General features: G+C 30.3%; 1 protein-coding gene across 1 annotated transcript; it reads right to left on the reverse strand.

Annotated features, from left to right (window-relative positions):
- Window positions 1-159: 159 nt before the first annotated feature.
- On the reverse strand, window positions 160-12661 carry LOC123916544. Its single transcript, XM_045968017.1, has 14 exons — window positions 12333-12661; window positions 11680-12243; window positions 10086-11303; window positions 9633-9960; window positions 8949-9204; window positions 8647-8863; window positions 8207-8559; window positions 7598-8128; window positions 5752-6952; window positions 5309-5662; window positions 4881-5118; window positions 1165-3755; window positions 921-1051; window positions 160-774 (listed from the first exon to the last, which is right to left on the reverse strand). Exons 1-14 carry the CDS (start codon window positions 12468-12470, stop codon window positions 465-467), a joined length of 8430 nt encoding a protein of 2809 aa, XP_045823973.1. The 5' UTR covers window positions 12471-12661; the 3' UTR covers window positions 160-464.
- Between the last annotated feature and the right edge of the window lie 11367 nt (window positions 12662-24028).

Raw genomic sequence — 24028 nt, forward strand, 5'->3', positions numbered from 1 at the left:
ATATATAATGCCGATATCCCTACCAACTAAACTAAACTCAACAAAAATATTACCAAAATATTTTAACAGATACCATTTTAACATTTCCAATCCCAGAAACAAGATGCTTCACAGAAGGTTAACAGATACCATTTTAACATTTCCAATCCCATAAACAAGTTTTGAAGAAAATTCTATTTCATATTAATATTGGTGATATATATAGAAAGCACCATTTAAGTATCAAACTAGTTTTGATTACAACATTGTTTACCTCCCAACACTATCTATATAAAGAGTGGTGAGACTTTGACAAAATTACACCAACCTTTCTCGATGACAAAAGGATACATTTTCATATTAATAATAAATCTTCAAAAGTTTGTTGCAAAGATTCCAAATTCAGCTAATACCATAACCAGACAGTTTGAAGTGTAAAAACAAAAATTACTACAGCATTTGCATGTACTAAAACCTGACAATTTTCACTTCTTATTCTTACCCTTTTTCCCTCCCTTGTTTTTCTTGAATTTGTTTTTCCTCCCCTTGGCGTTTCCATGTCCTGAATTACCAGCACCTTGAGAATTATCATCTTTTGATTCCTTCAAAATATTTTGCTTGTGTTGGTCATCATTGCCTGCTTCAACGCTGGCTTGTGATGGATCTGACTCAACATTGGTATTACTCTTTTGGCAAGCCGAATTCAGTTGATACAAGACGTGTGATACTTTTGATCGTCTCGAAAGAATTTTCTTTGAAATTACAATTAGAGTGTTCTTCTCGATCATCGAATCGCTGGAGAAGAGACAACAAAAAGATTAATAAGTTAAGCAAAAACAGAAAATCATATAGCAATCAATGTCTTAAAGAGCTGATAAGTATTGGAGAACAACCTAAATATTGTTTACAATTATTTCTGACAAGTTACTTATATAACTCACCTCATGCTCATAGCAGCTCGAAGCTGCTTCATTTCATCAAGCAAGCACGCCAACTCCTCCACAACATTTTTGTTTCCCATCTTAATAGGGCTTGACAAATTCAAAAGTTGAATATAATGATCCAAAGCATCCTGGAGAGAATGGAAAAAAGTGAAGGAAAGAAAATCTTGTTATAAAAGAATATAAATATTAACTGTTTGATATAAGCACATTTTATTCGTACATAACAAAAAAATTGGCTGACCTTTATCATTAAGGAATCAGGTGAAACACTATTAAAACATGACACATCAGTTGCAGACACGAAATTTTCCAGCCGATTCCAAAAGCAGTCAGCATTCATAGACCTGTTAATTTCATCTTTTATCTGTCCATCTGATGCCTGATCTGAGACAGAAGCAGAGCTTTCATTTGGAAGGTTTGAAGAAAACTCCTTAGATGTTGAATCCAAGGCTTCTGTTGTGGTGTTCTCTCCCACACTGTCAACTCTAATTGGAAATAACGTTTCTAATATGAGCTCTCTTTTTTGGCATATCGTTAAATCCACAAACACAGCTTCTGAACACACAATTTCGGGAGAATCGTTCTGAAGCTTAGCAATGACCAAGGGGTTGCCAATCACATTAAATGCCTCAGCAAAGACTTCCAAACCCATCTGTTTCTTTCCTTTTTGAAGAACATTGCAGAATTCTAATGGCAGATGACGGGTTATATATCTCTTCCCCAACGAATTGCGAAGTATTTTGATATAATTCTCACTTCCAGAGCCGAGATGAAGCAAACACATCGAAACAACACATCGCAGGAGAAGTGATGGAAAATAATTCTTCACATCCAAGTTTGAATATTTAATCCAGGTTATGGTATCATCATGATCACAAACAAACGCCTGTAGGATTGTGCCAATAAAATCATGGGCAATGTCTAATTCATCAGACATGAAGGTCAAATTTGAAAGGGAATTTTCATCCTGGCAAATAAGCCACTCAGTGAAAGATGATTTTGTCGCATACATGAACCCCTTCCAGCAAGATGTCAACAGCAGTAGCCGTTCAACAAGATACATAAAGCAACTAGGAGATATATAGTCAACTTGCTGTTTCCAATTCACACTGAAAGTATATTGCAAAGCTACGTAAAGCTTAAAAGTGCAATCCATCTCTAAAACTGCTTTATTGTGCGATTCATCTCCTGAATACAACCGTATGCTTTGAATGAAATCTTTCCAGGGTTCGTTGTCTTCAAACCTTGAAATAACTGGTACAAGCACATCATCTTTTACATTAGCTTTACAAAGAACCATAACTACTGCCCTTCCAATTTGACCATAGGTCAATGGATCTTTCCGTTTAGTGTTTTCACGGATGACTTCTTTCATAATATCTTGCCAAGCTTCGGTTATCCTTTGATAAACCATTTCTTTTTCCAGTGATTTCTTCCAGTCAAGGGGAACTACATGGTGGAATAAACACTCAATTGGCAGTCTGTAACTTCTCTCCAATGTTTTCAAGTTACTGTGGCCGTGGCTAAAACATTTGGACTTGAGAAGGAATTTTGAAACCTCATAGATATGCAATAAAGACTGTACTTGACAGAATTTGGAAAAAGCTTTATTAACTGAAAACTTGTAGAGTGCATCTAGGTTGCGCAAGACATCCATGCCAACAGAAAGTAACTCTGAACTCCAATAACTCTGAGCAGAAGAAACTAAAGGTTGAACATCAACAGAGACTATCTTACCATTCTTCTTTAGCAATCTATCTCCTAGTTTCATCACCCAGTTAGCATCAGGGATGAGCAAAAGGTAAATGTCATTTAGATTATAAATACGCTTCAGAACACCCAAATAATTCAATGCAAACTTTACATAACTGCTGTGCTGATGAAGCTGCTCTTGAGTTTTGAAATTTGAAAGGGATTCCAGCATACGAACAATGTTATCCTTCCAACATGTCCAACAATAAAACAATGTCTCCACAGAAAATTGATTCTTCATAATCATGCCATCGACCGAAGCATCAAATATATTCTCTTGCCAGACATACTTAGAGGAGTTCAACCGAAAATGCGAATCCAGCAGTTTCCTCAAACATAGCACTTCCCCTCTGATACTACTATGGATGCGTGAAGATTGCAACTGATTCATTATTTCAAAGTTGTTGTCATGCTTATTTGACAGTATTTCTGCTTCTGTAAATGCAAGCTCATAAAAGTTGCTTGACACTTCCTTTGCAAATGTCAGCGCTCGTCCCAAAAGCTCGGCCTTAGGTGTAAACTGCTTTAAGGGCCATGCTTTGCTTCCTCCAGACCAAAGAGATTTTGCAAGTACATAGAAAAACATAAGTTCATATGCTTCCAAGAATTCACCAGCTTTTCCTAGCAAATCAGCCTCGCGAAGAATATCACCCATCATCTTAGCAATATTTACAGCCTCCATAAAGTTTCCCGATTCCTCTTCTAATTCAAGAAGCTCATCAAGTAAGCTTAATGATTGTAAGAATCCACGCTTCAAATCCATCGAATGAAAAGCTCTAACAAATTTCATCATGGATTTGATATCTTTGTTGCCAAAATATTTCCGGGCACAATTTTCCAGAAAATTCTGTTCAATTGCGTACAGATCACGACTATTAGCACTTTCATTTTGTTTCCAATGCTGAATGTAATGTAAGCCAGTGTCAAACAATCCACCTTTTGCACAAATATTCAAACAATCCGAGAAGAAACTTCCTCTAGCATACACTTGAGCTGCCATTTCATGACAACCAGCTAAATAAAAGCAATCGCCTGCCCTTTTCAAATCGGGCTCTTCACATTTTTCCAAGTAAAGCTTCCCTGTTAGCAGAAATAAGATTAATTTTGAAGAGTAAAAGTTCATAATGCAAAAACTATCCTAAACATGACAATCAATTAAAATGTCTGTAGAACAAAATAAGTGAATTCCCTAAAAAATCAAATGGATTCATCAACAAAAAAAAGAAATTACATGCACTCACATAACCAGAAGTCAATTAAATAGTATCAGTAACTAAAACAAAAGTTAGGCATTATTGAAAATAGTGAATAGTTTTAATTAAAGATTTGTCTGGAAAATTTAAGTCTATAACAAAAGCTATATTTAGATGTAAGGTGTAATTTTTAAACGAATATGCATATATCTATTGTATCTTGAAGCTCTTAGTCATAAAAATAATCTTGGTACAGATTATATACTAGTACAGATTATATCTTGAAGCTCTTAAGCAAAGCATGTGGCTTAATATACAATTCCCTTCCATAAATGATTTCAGGGATGATTATAATAGGTAATAACATCTAAAATATTCAAGCGAGCTTACTTTGATACTTGTTAGTGTAAATGAATTATCAGTGCTTTATGGTAAATCTAATCATTTTTTAACTACATGAAATAGTTCTTAAAAAGGGTAAACTAAAGAAACAGTAAAATGAAAATAACTTTCTAATTATTATTCTAAATTGAGGATTGCAAAACTTGGAAGAAAGATGCCCTGCTATATTTACAATACAACAAAGATGCGAACATAAGCCCTCTGACCCTTTCTCCCTAAACAACCTTTCAATAAAGATGGGAGCATAGAAGTGTAGTCCTGTTGTTTAGTGTTCAACTGTTAATGTTAACATTGAAGAAGAAATTTATTAAGCATCCCAATACCACAACACATAAAATCAAAATCAACGAGAACAGCTTCCAAATGTTGGTGTCCAATTTTATATCACAGAAACACTCGTTACAAATATTTATTACGTGTTTTGATTTGTATATTTATTAGTTAAATTAAATGAACTTTCTTCATTTTATATTCTTGAGAAGATTCAAACTACCGTCACAGCAATCACCGCAAATGACCATAAAGGTACACTTACTATTTATGTTCTAATATGATATCCTAATACTTTTCAATATCCTACCACCGCAAATGCTAAAGCTGAATTTCATACCTGCTCTTTCATAGTCCCCCAAATCAGAAAAACATTGGGCAGCAGACTCGGCCATTCCTATGCTTTCAAAAATTTCAGCAGCTTCCCTAAGCACTGCATTTGCATCTTCAGGATTCAAGTCATGTAAACGGTTTGCAGTTGCCCTAAGGCCAGCAGCCTTAGACTTTTTTTCCCAATAAGAGTCCCCGGCTCTTTCAAAACACATTGTAGCCATCTCAAAGTTATTTTGATAATATAACTGCAAAGAATCAGTCACAATAATATATCATTTGGAGCAACAGAATAGTAGACAAAAGAGGCAAATCTAAAACCTTGGCATTATGCTTTACACATAATAAAAGTATAAAATTATTAGCGATATAGCATAAAAGTATAAATCACAATACTAGGAAAGCGAAATGAATATAATGGTCGACTATTAAAACAACCTTTTTGCCACGTGACTTCCATTCTTCTGGACTACTTGCAACTTTCATTGCCTGAGCAAGTGAATCATCCAGTTCTTTGAACTGTACAAGACATTTCCTTTTCCAATAATCAAACATAGGTCTGCAATATTCTTCTGTAGTCTCGCATATCCACAATCTCTGTCTTGTACGAGTTATAGCCACATATAGCTGCTTCAGCTCTGAGCACAAAATATTGTGTTTGGAATCATTGAAACTTGGAAAAGACTTGGATTCTGTATGTTCCAACATATCTTGTTCATTCATATACTCATAAATCACCCTCCATCGATTTTGCAAAGGTGAAGTGCCAAAAAAGTTGTACAACAATACATCCTTCAAAAGAACACACATGGCCATTAAAAAAAATAAACATAACATTTTTACAAAAATGAATCAGATTAATATAATGATTTTTAAACTACCTGAAACTCTAGCCCTTTGCACTCCACAATAGTTAGAACAAGAGCTTGTTTCCCAACATATTCCAAAATTTCTTTTCGCGCATAATCATCGCGTACCAAAATTACTTGCTCCGCTCCAAAGCCAACAATTTTCCCGCTCTGATGTCCAGTGTTGCCAAAAATAGTTACAATTGCATTTTTTCTGCTCCCACACTCAAGAATAACTGGAGCTTCCCCGTATATCAAACTGGTCTCAGGCTTCAAAACATCAATAGAATGAGGGAAAAATCGGAAAAGAAGCTCAATGGTGCTTTGTGATAATTTCAATACTCCAGCATGAGTCCGAAAGTTTTGATTCAACAAAAATGTTTCTGAAACTTTCATTTTATCTTTTCCTTTGTTATAAGCACTGCTTTTTGATTCTTGCACAAACTTCTTGTAAAAGAGAGATTTTATATCCTGGAACCTAAAATCAATTCCCCTTGCTATGGTTTGAGCAGTATCCCCACAAAAAACAAAGCCCTGATCAACATTTCGACACACATATTTAAATAAAGCAATTTGACTCATGGTTAGATCCTGCACTTCGTCTATATATACAAAGTGAATTTCATCACCCTCATATTTGTTAATTCTGAGTCGGCGATGAATGTCAGCAACAATATCAGCCAAATCAAAATCCCCTTTATCCATCTTCATTTTTTCATAACTTTGATAAATATCATATATGATTTCCCTTTTCTGCTTGCTTAAACTTGAGGATCGGTTTTCAGACAAGGAAAGATAATCTTGACGGCTTAACTTCCCTTCACCAGGCTCCAAAGATTGCATGCCCCCTTTTATATGAGACACTATTTCAGTGAACACTCTGGATGAATCTAGTGTCTTAGTATATTGGGAATTGAAATGTGGCCAATATAACGAGTCAAACCTCTCATAAGTCACCTGCTTCTTCCTTATAAAAGTCTCAAAAGCAACAGATCTTACACCAATGTTCTCACTTAGAGAAGATAGATCACTAAATCTTTCAAAATAAGAATTCCCCACAGTCCCATCAAGCATCATTAGAAATTTCTGAAATGTAATCACAAGTGGATATGATTCGGCAGGAATATTAACAAAAGAATCTGGTAAATTCTTAAACTGTATTGATGTATCAACATCAACTATATCTTCCTCAATAGAACAGCTTTCTGCAGAAATATCCCCACCACAGATGAATCTGTATGTACATCATAAGTAATATTAGACACCAATTAAATACTAAATAGAAGCCTCTAAAATAAATGAAATTAAAGTGAACTCAGCAAACACACATGAGGGACATAATTATTTCAAAAGACATGTAATACTATAGTAGTTACTAAAATTAGAGAGTTACAACAGTGTATCTTTAACACCATTACCTAAATTATTGTAATTAGGGTGGCAGGTAACAAAGTGGGTTAGTAGTCAAAAGATACAAAGCTAAAGATTGAAACCTGTGTATACACCTTATCGTGCATTTCACCACTGAAATTACAATTCATGAACCAAAAGTTTGGGTGAAATCATTTATATTTAAAAAATGAGTAGAATTTTTATTCAATAGTAAACATATTTTGGTCTAAAAATCCGTATTATTAAAAAGAATATTGGTTGGTAAATATGTATGATAAAAACCACAAAATCAACGTAATAAATCACAAAACAATTACAAGGAAACTATAAAATGATGTAGGCAACCAACAAAAATTATAAGAAAATGAAATCAATTAAACAGAAATTGTCAGCACAATGATAATTAACGTGGATATATTAAAGGTACAATAACACAGGTTAAATAATTACAAGAATTCAATAAGGTCCTTATGTTATAGTTACATACCTTTTCATTCTAACAACCTGATGTTTCACTGCTTGACAAAGTTTAGGACTCACTGTTACAAATAGTTGGTGTAAGACAGGCCTGTCATTCACAGTAGAACTGTCCTTATACTCTTTATCATAATTCAAACAAGGAACTTCAACACTCTTAATTCCATATGCTTGTTCAAGAATCGCATGGTGCAATTCCTCCTTTTTAAATAACTTCATGGTCAAAACAGTGGTTTTCCCGGTTCCAGAGCGACCCAATACAAATGTACTTCTAGGAAAGAGTATTATATCATGTTCTTCATCTGATACTTCAAAAGGAAGTTCCAGTTCATTACTATTACTATCTGAGAGAAGGTGGCTAACCACAACAGATGATAAAGAATAGAATTTCATCAGCAAAAAACTCTCCTCAACTTTCGAATTCTCAACATATATTCTTTGATCGCAACAACCTGATCCAGCTTCATTTCCATTATCATCAAGATTCTTAATTTTGATGATTTCTGTTGATTTTTCCCAAATCATTGGGACCTCCATCTTCCTAGAAAAGATGTAAAACACAAGCTATTAGTCAGCTAAAGCTTTTTAGGTGTAATAAAATGCAAATCAAAGTACTTACCCATCAAAACATTGCTCACTGCAGCGACTTATAAAATCATCAGTATAGCTTCCAAAAATACTATCAAGACGCTTCACTACTTTAGGAATATCCTCTGGAGGAAGAACATCCCATATCCTTAAAACTTGAGTGAAATTCGATTCTTTTACTACGTCCTTTGAACAAACAACAAAGAGACCTTCAACTTTATATTGCTTTAACATCTGGGACGAATTTCCACAAAGCAAGTCTACTTTTATCCTTTTTGGTCTCCACCCAGTAGAGAGTTTGAGTAAGAGGCTAATGACCGACTTCTTTGTCCTCTTTGATGGAAGATTTTTAAAAGACTTTAGAAAGTTATCACTGAAAAGAACCTGCACAAACATAGAAGGAGGAATATGAACTGCAGGTCAAGAAAATGATCACAATACGTAATATTACAAGATCGGAAATCCAAATACCTTCCATCTAGAGTTTCTAAAAATGACACTGTCGGCATTAAGCAAATCATCAAGTTGGTCCAGCTCTTTCTTGGCATCCCATATACCTTTTGCTAAATCCTTGTCTTCGTCAGCATTAAAGAAACATTGACGTTTTTTAGCATCAAGAACCAAAGATTTCCATACGTTTTCCTGACTTACTAGGGTCCTTTCATTTCCCAATATCCATAAACAATGCCTGTTGAATATGAAAGCAATAGAATTGAGGCCAAAAAAAATGAACAAAAACAAATGCAATTGTAACAGTGCATAGTAGGGTCTACCTTGCCCTTGTAAGAGCAACATTAGTTCTCTGGTTATTGAAGATGAACCGGAGTGAAGTACTGCAATCAGTTCTAACTGTTGATAAGATGATTATGTCTTGCTCTCCACCCTGAAAACCATCAATTGTTTTTACTTTCACATCAAAACCTTCGTATTTATCATACTTCTGTCTCAGCATATCCTGAATTGCAACAACTTGGGCAGCATATGGACACACTACACCTATACTGAGGTTCTCGTTTGAGTCAAACCATGCTGCATCATTCCAGGTAAAAGCATTAAGAGGGGCATATTTTTCTATTAGAAAATATGTTCACTCTAATAAAGCATTAAATCTTTTTGATAATATCATGTACCTTTTTGTCATTTGATCGAGGGTTCTTATAGGAAAAAACCATTTAAAATATAAAACATTGTTTTCCCGAGACAGTTCATCACATTATAAATACTAACATCACTTTAAAAAAACACTAAAAAAAATTACTCCTCTTATTAACCTGCTATGCGAGGAAAATGAAAACACTAACATGATACACATTGTTAATACTTGAAATGTCACCTAAAAGCAAATTCTAGGAATATTTTCTCTACAGACTAGTATAGTCCTGTGCAGGGAATGAGTAAATTCTAACATGACAAATCACAGCAGAGGATTTATATATATATATATTACACATACAAACCTCTAAAGCAATTTCTGATTATTTTCATCACAACTGCCACTTCAACCATATTTTTCAGGCTTCGTCCAGCATCATCAACCTCTTCGGTGCCACCAATTATATTTATAAAGGAATATGGACCAAACATTGGCCCTGGGAGATATTGTTTCCTGTAGTTCTTTGCGATAACATTTGGAGCATCCAGAATTTGGTTCAAATAGAAGCATGAATTAGGAAAGGAACTAATTGCTGGATGCATCCTGTACTGTATATTGAGGAGGTGATTTGGATGACCCAATGTGCTCAGTCTCGCAAATAAACTTCTTCCAAAACCGACTTCAGAAGAAACCTTTAGACATATCAAGGACGAGCAATTAGTATTAATTGTCAATAAAATAAAAAACTTAAACATTTGTGAAAATGTAGGTACTGTGGTACTAAATTAACTAAATAAGACATTTTTAGAATACATACACTACTTTCAACCAATGCTGGAAGCTGCCGTTCATCTCCAACAAGAATAGCATGGTTTATGTCTGGAAGTAGTAGAGGTATGATGGATTCACATTCCTTCAACTGTGCGGCTTCATCAATCACTAAAACATCTAGAGGTTCCATGGGAACAGAATGCAGCATAAAGGAGCTGGTAGCAGTGGAAAATATTAATGAAGACGCTTGTAAACAGAACTCTCTGATTGACTCTTCAGTCACAACATCTGGAAGGTCGAGGGCACCAAGTGAAACTTTAAGGGTTCGTAATAGAGAAAGGCATTCAGTTCTGCTCTGGTGTAATGAGTATTCAGCAGCACTTACTACTACCGACTCAAAAGAACTATCTTGACTCTCTGGAGGAGAGAAAAGTTCTTCCAGTTTTTCAGAATAAATATTATTTTCAAACAACAAAGCTTGAAATGAACCGAGTGAGTAAATAAGACGGGCCAAATCTTTCAAGTTATGTTCCATAATACAACTTCTGGCTATATGAGTACATAAAATGGAAATACAGTCTCTGAGGGGCAAAGCTATAGACAGAAACCTTTGTCTGACAAACTCGATGAAAGATTTGTGCATCCCCACACCAGATTCCGAAGGATTGTCATCTTTTGATCCGTTAGAATTATTAACATCAATTTCTTGTTCCTTTCTCATCTCATTCTCAATGAATATATGATAATCGGAAACACAGTTTTCCAGAAGAGTAATCATTGAACCAAAACAATATTTCCAACCATTAGGTGGGGTGAAACACAGTATGAGCTGCTTGACACGATGGTCCAAATATATCTCTTCAATTTCTGCACCAATTTTGAGCCGCTCATGATTCCCAAACAATAGCATGTCTCCTAAATTACAGAACAAAGCATCGGAATTTCCATCAAATGATTCTCTCACCATGCTCAAGACACGCAATGCCACTTCCTTAATGGCAATATTAGTTGGAGCACAAACAAGAGTCCTACAATTCATTTTGAATAAAGCAAAAAGCAGTGTGCCCAAAGTTTTTGTTTTTCCAGTTCCTGGTGGTCCCCAAATAAGATCTACGGTAGACTTATGATTGCAATGAAAGGAAGAAAGGCAAGCAGAAATTGCCTTGTTCTGCGACTCATTCAACTCAGATGACAACCTTTGATATGTTTCATCATCTCTAAGAGCGTCAGTCTTTGGTGAACAGTAATCACAACTTTCGTCAATCTGCACCCCAACATTCATCGGCAAAAACTAAATGTCAAATTATGTCATACTTAGAAATAGTCACAGACTCGATAAAAATAAACTAGAAAAATTAATTCACATATTCATAAATAATTAAGCAATAATACTTCTAACCACATGCTTTCTGCAAAAGTGTTACAAATAACTATAAAAAACAATCAACAGTGAATATCAAAATAACAACCATATAAAACAGATACTGTATTCTTACAATGCATTAATCAGCTTACAATAAAAACATGAAGGTTGTTGCATTATAACAATGAACTTCACTACAGTAATTATGCTCTCAAGTTAACAATCAACAAAAATTAACAATCAACTCAAATCCTTAACATAAAGACAACTTTCTTACCACATCACTAGCGCACAAAATCCTCTCAATCAGCTTTGAATCTCCATTCATATGCAGTGCTTTCCATATCCTTCTATTAGGCGTTATATTCGTCAAGAATATAATAAACAAAGACTTTTGCCCCATTTCATCAATGTCAATGTCCTTAGAAGCAATCACTTTAAAAGTAGACATAAGTTTAGTATCATCGTCATCCTCCTTAATCTCCTCATCAAGAATCCCGGCAGACAACACAAAACTCCACATCTTTCCTGACCTTGTTAAATCATTAACATTTTCGGGTTTAAAATCGGCCAAAATAAAAACATCTCCAAACAATGTTTTGTATAACTCTTTTCCATGACCAGCAGACCTATTTTTCCAAGTATCAGTTTTAACAACATAGTGATTCCTACCATATGAATGTGACAGTTTCTGTTCAAGAGAAACCACTTCAGCATAAGGTGAACTAGACAAAATCTCCATACAAGAACATAGTTGTGCTCTAGTATCATCCAACAATGGATACACAAAAGACTGAAAATATTGTTCAATAGATTTGAACGATAAATCAATATGATCCACCTAAAAAAAAAATTAATTTTTTTCATTAAAAAAATAAATAAATAAAAAAAGATAATGTGTGTGATAGAGTAAGAGAAGAAAGATGAAACCTTGTGCTTGTAAAGATCTTCGTTGATGATGTCTTGAAGAGACCAAGAAAACATGGTGTTAATGAAGGTGTGATCATTATAGTAAGTAGGTTTCTTCTTCTTCTTTCTTGAACTTGAAGTTGAACTTGAAGGGTTCATTGTGTTTTCTTCCTAATCAAGAATTTGAAGAGGTTTTGAGTGAAGTAAGTAGAAACTTGAAAATGGAGAACACAGACAGTGAACTTTACTAGTTAGACCAAATGCATTTCTTAATGACTAAGAACAGGAATAGAGCAAATAAAAAGGTCTCTCCTTTCTTTCTCTTTTCCCGAAATGATTTTGGTACGGTAAAGATTTGAGTGGGATAGTGTGTGTGTTTTGGAAAAATAAAGTAAGTTTTCAAATAAGGATAAGTTTCTTTACCGGTGTAAAACTATTTTTTTTAACCCCACACGATAAGATTTAGCGAAATAATTCATGGATATATACAGAAGCGACCCCATAGGTTTTCGCTATCGCGTCTCTATAAGATAGATAATTGTGATTATTGTGGTTTGAACTTCGGTCACTGCATATATAATGTAATGTCTCTGTCAACTGATAAGTTCGTAGTACTTAGTAGTACCATTTAACCTATATTTTTCTCCTATTCTTTTTCCTTAAAAGTAGTTAAGGCAAACAACAATTTTTCAAAGCTTTAGTAAAAATAAAACAGCTTCTTTAAAAAAAACATATCTTTTAATCTTATTATAATAAAAAAAAACTTTTTTAAAATAATTTATCAAACAACTTTAATTTTAGTTTTAAAGCTATTATTTTTAGCTTTATGATTAAAATAACTTCTACATCTAAAAAAAATTGGGTCAAACGGTACCTAAAACTATTTTACATTGAGGTATATTGTATGTCCATTAAACTCTTATATTAATTTTATTAGATTTTTTGCGTTTGTGTTTGCTTTTTCCGATCGTTTGGTTGCTACACTCACACACTAGTACGAAGAATTTGGGTTTAATGTCTAAACTCTATAATACTCCTGCTATAAATATAAAATGCAATATCTCTATTAAGTGAGTATTGTACCATTTTTTAATTAAGAAAAATGTAAAACTTGTTGAAAATTCATTTTTGGATTTAATTAAAAAAATTAAGAAAAAAAACAGACCGTTTCGATTCCTTCATTAACAAGTTTGTATGATTTTTGTCTCATCCGTAAGTTATAAAGTTGTAACCAGCAACATCGCCACGTCGAGGTGAGTCGTTTCTTTTCCTTACCTTTTCAACTTCTCAGCCAAAAAACGTTTTTCTTTTTCTGTGGTGACATTGGTTTTTTTTGGTGGTGCTTCACACCCAAAGCAAACAAAATATATTAGTATTCTGAGCTAGTTAGGATCCTCTTCATTTTCAATTCTTTCCATTTCGTTTATTATTATATAGTTTTGAGAATATAAATGCAAAAATGTGACATTAAGTGAGTCTAAATATCTTTTATACACACTATAATATTTAAAAACTTTGGTAATGAAAGAAATGAAAATAATGGAAAATGGAGAGGATCCCAACTATGAGCACATTGTTAAAGAAATTAAAAAATAAAAAATTTTAAGTTGAAAATAATAATTTAAAAAGTATTCAATTTTTAAGACAGTATTTTCATTTTGAGTTTATTGACGGATTTGAAATAAACAACTTCTGTTTGGTAAAAATAAGCTATAAGCTAGCTGATAAGCTAGCTTATAGCTGAAAAGCTAGCTTATAGCTGATGGCTGGTAGCTTATAGCTGAAAAGCTAGTAGGATAAAATTAAAGTGTTTGGCAAATTTAGCTGTTGTAAGTACAAAATGACATAAAAATACATGGTTAGTGGGTAGTTTTTTTTTTTTGGTAAGTGTTAGTGGGTAGTTATTATAATTTTTAAAAAATAAATAAATAAAATTAATGAGGGTAAATATGGAATAAAATGAAAAAACTATAAGCTATAAGCTCATACGCTACTTGAAATAGCATCTCAAAAAACACTATAAGCTAGTTAGAGAAGCTTGTTACCAAACACTTCATATTTTTTTCAAACAAGCTTATAAGCTAGTTCAATAAGCTATAAGCTAGCTTATTGGACTTACCAAACAGATTACTTGTCTTAGTGCGTTTGATCCGCTAAAAAATAAGGGATTGGGCAGGACAAATTCTGTTGTACTGTATTTGGTTTTAAATCTGTTACTGGTACTGGACAAAATGGGAGTCAAGGGACAGAACAAAAACTGAAATTCTTGTCCCTCACAGAACCATAGGACAACTTTTTGTCATCAGCACAACTTGTCTAAAATACCAAAATAACTTTTTTTTCCACCAAACATCGTACAACACAAATTTTGTGCAATATCTTAAACGTTTGCTCTGTGTTTTTCTGTCTTGTATTATTCTGTCCAGTATTTATATTTTGCAGATCAAACGGACTCTTAATCATCTTATCTATAATTGATTATCAAAATTAATTATAGTTAAAAAAAAAATTTGGTAAGTGATTATAGCTAAATTTATGAATATATAACTAAACTGTTAGGTTTTTTTAATTCATATTTATAATATTATAAGAACTTCTCCTATAAAAATTTATAATTTTTTAACACAAAATTAATTATATACTATGAATTTTTAAACACAAAGCACTAAAAAATTCATATTTAATTCATTTATAGAAAAAAAAATCTACGGGAGAGATTCCAATAATGATTGTGGAAAAAAAAGTAAATTTTGAATGACATATAACATACACAAAATGATTGAAAAACATGAATAAAAAATCATGATGAAAAATATTTGAGAGATAGAACTTACTAAAAAAATTATAAGAATAAAATTTAAAATATTTATAAGAATCAAAAATATATATAATCCTTCATTTTATTTTTCGGTGAAAATTAGTTACCACTAAATTCAGTTAAGAAAAAAAAAAAAAAAAAAAAAACAGAATTCATTTTATTTCTTAAATCAACATGTTCGTCCTTTATTATTTCGTGCAAGGTGCCTTGTTCACGATGAAAATGCTGTGTGAGAGGGAAAGCAAAGCAGACACGTGGCACTCATCTATTATTTATATATTTAGGAGTTTCTCTCTCATGGTCTTATTCCTATGTGGCACAATTTCCTTGATCCATGTCTTACGTGGCATTCTAATATTTCTCCAATTCCTATGTGGCTAACTATGAAGGCCTTTACAATTTCTCTAATACATGATGATATCATTTTACTTAGAATCTTTGGCTAATTTGGAAATTCAATCATTTCTCAAATTGTATATGATATTTTGAATTAGTTGTCAATTGCATAATAATTAGTACATGTTTTTCGGATGAAAGACACATTATAAATGTCATAATTTTATTCTAAATAATTGTATATAATAAAAAAATAATATTTCTATTTTGAATAATTGTATACTATTATTGCACTGAAAGAAACAATAAACATATAATTTTTTTGGTAATTTATAGTCATAATAATACTTTCTGTAGCAAAAAAAAATAGTAATCATAATAATAATAATAATTTTATATACACGTTTTTTCTAATATTAATTCACACGAAAATAATTCTTTTATAATGTAAAAAGAAAATAATCTAACATTTATATTAATTATTCGCGTAATATATAAGTTTTTGAATTATTTAAATGAAATATTTAAAATAAATTCAATAAAAAATAATTGTAGAATGCCATTTATTATTTCGAATTTTCTTATAATTTTTTTATCAATTTCGAAAAATTACTGTTTCAGTATTAATTATTGATATTGATTCATGAAAAGAATCGGTTTATTTTACACATTATTAGCATTCAATATATTCCAATTTTACGAGATTCTTAGCTTATTTAAAAAAATTAATTATTAATTATTGTCTTACTATATAAGTTTTTGCATTAGCTAGATCAAAATGGTTAAAATAAAAAAAATTATAGATTATAATATATTATTTCAAAAAAAAAAAATCAATTTTTTATGAATTTCGAAAAATTACTAATTTCTATATTTTTTTTGTTTTCACCACCAATTTAATCTGGTTCGGGACAAGTTCAACGTCAATCACCACTGACCAACTAACTATTGGTCTAATTTCTATATTAATTAGTTATGCAAATATAATATTTTTTTTATTCATGTACATCCAAATAATTCATTTGTGTGAAATTTTTATTTTTATTTTGTGTAAAACATTGATATATTCCAAAAAAGGAATCAATATATTTTTAATTAATTTTAGTAATGGTTTTAACTACACATTTTGGGCAAATTACTTATATACCCATGTTTATTATTCTATATAAGAGGTCTTTTGATGAACATTACAAATCACATTTCAGGTATGTCTCTTTGTTATTCTATAAGAGGTCTTTGGATGAACATTACACATGTTTATAATTTTCGTGACTCTTCATTGTTTTATTTGTAGTAGTTAAGTCGACGATCCAAATTGCAATGTCTTGGTATATATCTTTAATTTACATCTTTCTACTACATTTTTTTGTTGATATAAGTTTTGTACTTAAATGATGTTTATAAATAATTATAATCGTACTAATTTTGAGATATAATTTTTATTTGCAAATCCATGTAGAAGAATGACAATATTCCTTATACAAATTAGACTTTAGTAGTATCAACTATTGTTATTGTTCTATTAATATAAGTAAAATAAATCTGTCTATTTTATTTTTATATGCAAAATAAACCTGTTTATTATTCACATAGAAAAAAACTTGATAAAAAAGAACATCGAAACATGGCACGCTATGAGTCATCTATGGTTCTGAAATTTTAAATTCAAAGTTAATGGAAAGAATGTTTTTTTGTTACAAGAATGAAAATTTTCAATTAATTAGAAAACATATTAATACCAATTTTGAAACACATACACTTAAATGAATTCAAATTAAATACCATAATGATTAAATACATTAATTATAAAACGTATCAATCTAATATTAACAGGGTCCATGATTTATTTCCTATTAGGTTTTTTCTTGGGTACAATGGCTATAAAAAAATAAAATACGTTGAAGACATAACCAAAATGAATCATGATTATATGTGATGTGATAATAATATTATTCTATGATTTTGAAATTTAATTTTAAATTCAAAATAAATTGAGAGAATATTTTATTTTAATAAAAAATATATTAGAGAATATTTTATTTTAATATAAAATATATTAATGGCAATTTTGAAATATTTCTATTTAAATGAATTCAATTCTTTAGAAAATATAACATAATTTTTTTTGGAAAAGCAATTTTTTTAATTAAATAGAGAAAAGAGCACAAGAAGTGCTAAAACACAATTCAAGCAAAGTGTGGTACATAAGAGCCTCAAAAAAACCAAAGCTCAACTTTAAGCATGGAGCTCATAAGCTCAGTCCTGTCCTTATATGATAGCAGAACATCAAAGAGATACAACATGTCCAGAATAAAACTAAAAAACACCAAAAAAACAATATAGAAAAGATAACATTTTCGTTAATATTCATATCGTGTCAATAAAACATTAGTCAAAGCAAATATGAATTCACATAAAAGGAAAAAAAGAATGAAATAATTATCATTAAAATTATTGCACAAAATAATTAAGAGATCATTAAGATGGTCAATGAAAATTTGAATCCATCTAGAAAAATTCGTAGGTGAGTACTCACCCAACAATTAATGGTTAGGCACATTCAATAAGATAATTACATGTAATAAAACCATAATAATAAACAAATATGTTAAAATTAAAAAGACAATAGACATAAATGCATTGTTTATCTTTTTTATCAAATAGCTCACTACTAATCAACCACTCTTATTTTATTATTATTTGTTTCAAATTCAATTAAGCTCTTCTGTAATTTTTTTGTTCCAATTTTTTTTTTAAATCATTAATTCTATATTTCTAAGCAGGCAATTTCAATCACACTTATATATTTGTTCTCTTTTTATACACAATTGAAAAAAATACCAAAAGAATATGTACCACAATATTATTTTAATATTATTGTGTTGTTATAGATTGACATGAGGGAGAATTTGTTAAGAATTTGTTATTCAAATTGTTTCCATAATTTTATTATTTTGTCTATCACTTTATTCGACATTAGTAGCATTGAGATTATTCCATTTTGAATCAAATAAAATTCATTCCAATTTTATAATGTCATTGACTTGACTTCCTTCAAAAGGTTTTTCAAAATTCGATTTTAATAATAAAAATCATTTTGTCTATCAGTTTATTTCATATTAGTAGCATTGAAATTATTATATTTTGAATCAAGTAAAATTCATTCCAATTTTATAATGTCATTGACTTCCTTCAAAAGGTTTTTCAAAATTTGATTTTAATAATAAAAACAATATAGTTAATTATTTTTTATTTGGTAAAAAAATTCACAAAATAATATTTTATTTTTGTTGCTGTTTTTTTTTAAAAAAAATAATATCTTTAATTATTCACGAAATTTTAGTGTTTAATCTAATAAATAATTGAATTTTTTTTTCTATATTTAGTAAAAAACATTTTGGAAAATTACTTCTTATTCAAATTGTTTCCATATTTTGACTTTTTTTGTCTATTTGACTTATCACACATTAATATCATTAAATTTATTCCAATTTTATAACATTCTTGATTTTCTTCGAAAGCTTATTCAAAATTAAATTGAAATATTATGATAACATTTTCGGCACAGGGACGGGGAGTATCCATTTATTTAGAGTTTTGAAACTCCACAAATATTTATTTGTATGATATTTTGAATTAGTTGTCAATTGCATAATAATTAATACATGTTTTTCGGATGAAAGACACATTATAAATGTCATAATTTTATTCTAAATAATTGTATATAATAAAAAATAATATTTCTATTTTGAATAATTGTATACTATTATTGCACTGAAAGAAACAATAAACATATAATTTTTTTGGTAATTAATAGTCATAATAATACTTTCTATAGCAAAAAAAAATAGTAATCATCTATAACAATATATAAAGGGGATAAGGGAGTTTGTGCTGGATTTTTTTTGGTCCATTTTGCCCTTAACTTCCTTTATGGTTTTTTAATTATTCCATAATTGCCCTTAACTTCCTCTTTTTTTTTATGGTTTTTTCATCTATATCTATTCTATATTATAATATATAAAAAGAATACATGAGTTTTGGGGTAGAATTTTCATAATACCAACATTACCCTTGCTTTTTTTTTAATAGCAACAAAAATCTTTTATTAACAAACTCACCATAACATAAGGCGTATCTTTTTTTTTTGGGTACATAAGTTAGAGAGTTCTTCATTACTGTCTTCATCGCGTAACCACCGCAAAGGGTGCATCCTTCTTCGTCCATCCGCCATTGAAGCTTACTGCTCATTCTTATACATGAGTAATTTCCGTCTCCAATTTTTCAGAATTTTTTTTGTTCTTGGGATTAAATTTCTTTAGATTTTAAGAAAAACTAATTGATTATTTGAATATAAAAGAATTTTGTACAATTAAACAACTACAAGAAAAGAACATGGGCCAATTCTATTTTGCTCAATCATTGTTATTTTCTCCTTTTGCCGATCCACTTGTTGACACGGCGGCGGAAAACCCAGAGAGAAAGAAAAGAAGCTACAAACAAGTCACGTGATATTTTTGTAAACTGTATTATTTTGTTAAAATATTTTAAATGATATATTTTTCAGCCGTATGATCAATTGATTTAAACGGTTGAGATTTGGTGTCAAACTAATGTTTGACACCTGGTGTCAACGGATCCTGACTCATAATAATAATAATAATAATAATAATAATTTTATATACACGTTTTTCTTCTTCTTCTGATAGTAATAATAATTTGTCAATGAAATAATATTAATTTAATTTAATAGTAAATTGATGGACATTATATGATGACTTCTGCCATCATATGTCAATGTCAAGGTGCAGATTGATATACGTTTTTTTGATGATTGATTTCTGCCATCACACATTGAACTTCAAATAAGCCCTAAATTGATGGACATTCTATTTCCATTCACTTCAATCTTCATGGTTGACCTCATTAATATTTCCCATGATTTTCGATTGTGAATATCTGCACCATATTAAATCAAATATTCAATCAATGACACCATAAATAGTTGACTTCTAATTCTGGCAGATACTTTTGAAATTAAATTTTAGCGCCAAAAAGAGTGTCACCTCGCATTTATCATAATCCATGTGGCAACTTGTGAGAACATCTTTTCCTATGTGGAAACCTTTGAGAAGATCTTCAATAAAAATTATGTGTGGTACTCATATAAGGAATGTTCTTTTCTTTGGTGTCCTTTTCAATCAAAATTTAATGCTAATTCAAAAATAATTATTCAAAAGGAATTTTTTATTAGTTGAATTATCGATGTAACTATATATAAATTTAACACAATAATTATTTTAAATGATTAAATGATAAAAAAGGTTAGAGTTGCGACTGGCAAAAAAAATAACATGGGAGTGAAAGATCACTCTCCACCCTGCTTCCCTTTTAAAATCACTAAAAAAGTATTATTTTTTATATTTAAATAAATTACATTAAATAAAAAAATAATTTTATAAATAATTAAAAAATCACAAAATGATAAAATTTTAATAATTTATATTTTCCATTGAACATTAACTAAGTTAAACTAGGAAATTATTTTGATCTCTTATATTTTTAGCTATAAATAGTGCTCTTGATTCTCACACATCTCACACCATTTTTGAATCACGGTTGAGTTTTTCAAAAGTTTTCTTTAAATTCTATTTTTTTTTCTCTTTGGGTCGTTTGCATTTTGTTGATAGTGCGTTTCTGAAGTTGTTGCAAAGTTATCAATATTAAGAACAGTTTCGTTATAATTTGTAATTTGCTTCATATTATTTTTAATTGTTATTGTAGTGAGTTAGTCATTTAATTTGTTGGTTTCAGAATCATGTAAAAGGTTCATAATATTCCTTATTATGCTATCTATTAAGAAGTTCGCTAGATCATTAGTTCTACATAAGTATTCGCTATTTTTAAGCGAAAGATAATATATTGAGGAAAATCCTAATATGAACTGAACCTAAAGATAATATTCACTATTTTGAGTAAATTTTAATAATATATTGAGGACACGTAGAGGCAAGAGTAATTCTCTTATTCATTAATTCTATAAAAAAAAAGCTCTCTAATTTATTTCAACGAGAAAAAAAATAGGATTTTTTAAAATTTGCACATTAACAAATGAGATATGTTTAAAAAAATTATATAAATTTTTTTTGTGTCAAGCAAATGACAAACAATTCTACTGTTCATTACTTTTAAATAAATAATATTAAAATTAAAATCGCCCCATTTTGCTTCTCAAATGTGAAATTTTTTCACACGGGGACATGAGATAATTATACTCCTGAAGAAAACAAATGTCTAAAGGAGAGAGATGACGATTAAGAACAAATATATTAACCGTTAGATTAGTTTTTGCATAATGACATTTTTTTTATGAAAATAAAAGAACAAATATATGAACATGTGAGTTGGAAACGGAGAGTGGAGTATCACTCTCCATTATGTCATTTCTCCTTAAAATCTCCAAAATTTGGATCTTTTATCATATTTAAATAAACTATTACATTAAATATAAAATTAATTTTACAAATAATTAAAAAAATCACAATATTAAAATTTTAATAATCCATATTTTTCATGTGTGAAAAAAAATGATCTATATTTTTCATAGAACATTAACCCGGGCGATAGCACGGGTAAGTTATACTAGGAATTTATAGTAGCGCAGAAGACAGTTTCTTTGGAAATCATAATACAGTTTCCCAAAAGTGAGTTTGGAATATGCTCAAGAGCATGAGTGGAGTAGTGCACTACTACAAGAATTAAAACCCCAACTTCTTTGATTAAAATACAACAATTAAGGTTGTATTCGGTAACACAAATAAGCTAGTTTATAGCTTATTATATCAGTTTATAAACTTGTTTAAAAAAATTAGAGGTGTTTGGTAACAAACTTTTTTTACTAGATGATAGCTTTTTTTCAGATGCTATTTCAAGTAGCGTTTGAGCTTATAGTTTATAGTTTTTTATACTTTATTCCATTTTTACCCTTTAATTTAATAACTACTTATTCTAAAAAAGAAACTACTCACTATCAATTATGTCATTTTATATTTATTAACCACTTTAAAAGCTAATTTTATCAAACACTTCAATTTCAATTAGCTAGTTTTTCAACTATCAGCTATAAGCTAGCTTTTCAGCTATAAGCTACCTTATCAGCTATCAACTAGTTTATAACTTATTTTTACCAAACCTAAAGTACAATTTAAATAAGATAAACATTTTTTACAATTGATTTTTTAGCATGTTATGTTATTTTATTTTATTTTTTATTTATTTTTGCTTCCAAAGCAGAGATCTACCCCCAAACAACATGAACAAAACGTAATGTACCATGTCAATATTTCTCTCCCCTTGGGACCTAATCATGATATACTGTTACTATTAAGCATCCATAGCAATTTTAGAAAAACTTCCACACAATGCGATATTAAGTTACATGTTCTCAAGGATATGGCTATAGCTCATGCAAAGTGAACTAGTAGTATGTAAAGTACATTGTGATCTTAAACTACTAAAGCATAAGGAAGACATACTTGTAGATTTAAGTTTTAACAGAAAACTGAATGACCCCAAAACCAATATTTTTATTTTGGTCTGCTACATCCATGACACCGGTTTTTAACTATAAATTAAATTTGTGTCTGCCTCGAGTAGATCTTGATGTTCAAAATTAAAAATGAACCAAAGCAGATAAAAATTATCAGGATGATAAACAATGCACCGAATTTCAAGAAGAAACTTCAAGCATTGTTCTTATTTATACCAACACTAGCAAATATATCAAAGATTTTTGGATAAACTTGGTCGGCTTTGAAGGATTTTGCCCTTTACTTTATAGTTGGGCTATGATTGGACAATTAACATCAATTGATTTTATGTAATAAATTGTAGAGTCGTTATCTTCCATTGAAATTTCCTTACAAAATAACTCGAAAGAGTTGCCCCGGAAGGAAATTTCAATAGAATATAATGACTCTATAGTTTATCACATAAAAACACTTAAGAGCTAGAATTTGTTACTCAACTCTAGAAAATGACAAACAAAAGAATAACAAAGATTTTTGTTACTAATATTTTAATTGGATAAACTTGGTCGATTTTGAAGGATTTTGCCCTTCACTTTATAGTTGAGTTATACATTCATGATTGCACAATTAACATATCAATTGTTTCTTATGTAATAAACTGTAGAGTCGTGATCTTCCATTGAAATTTCCTTACAAAATAACTCGAGAGTCGAGTTACCCTGAAAGGAAATTTCAATAGAACATAACGACTCTAAAGTTTATAGAGTAAAAACACTAAGAGCTAGAATCTGTTCCTCGACTCTAGAAAATGACAAACAAAAGAATAACAAAGATTTTTGTTACTAATGTTTTATTTGGATAAACTTGGTCGATTTTGAAGGATTTTTCCCTTCATTTTATAGTTAGGTTATACATTCATGATTGCACAATTAACATTAATTGTTTCTTATGTAATAAACGGTAGAGTCGTTATTTTCCATTGAAATTTCCTTACAAAATAACTCATGAGTCGAGTTAACCTGAAAGGAAATTTC

This window comes from Trifolium pratense, linkage group LG3 (genome assembly GCF_020283565.1).
Source record: "Trifolium pratense cultivar HEN17-A07 linkage group LG3, ARS_RC_1.1, whole genome shotgun sequence".
In the NCBI taxonomy this organism is placed as follows: domain Eukaryota; kingdom Viridiplantae; phylum Streptophyta; class Magnoliopsida; order Fabales; family Fabaceae; genus Trifolium; species Trifolium pratense.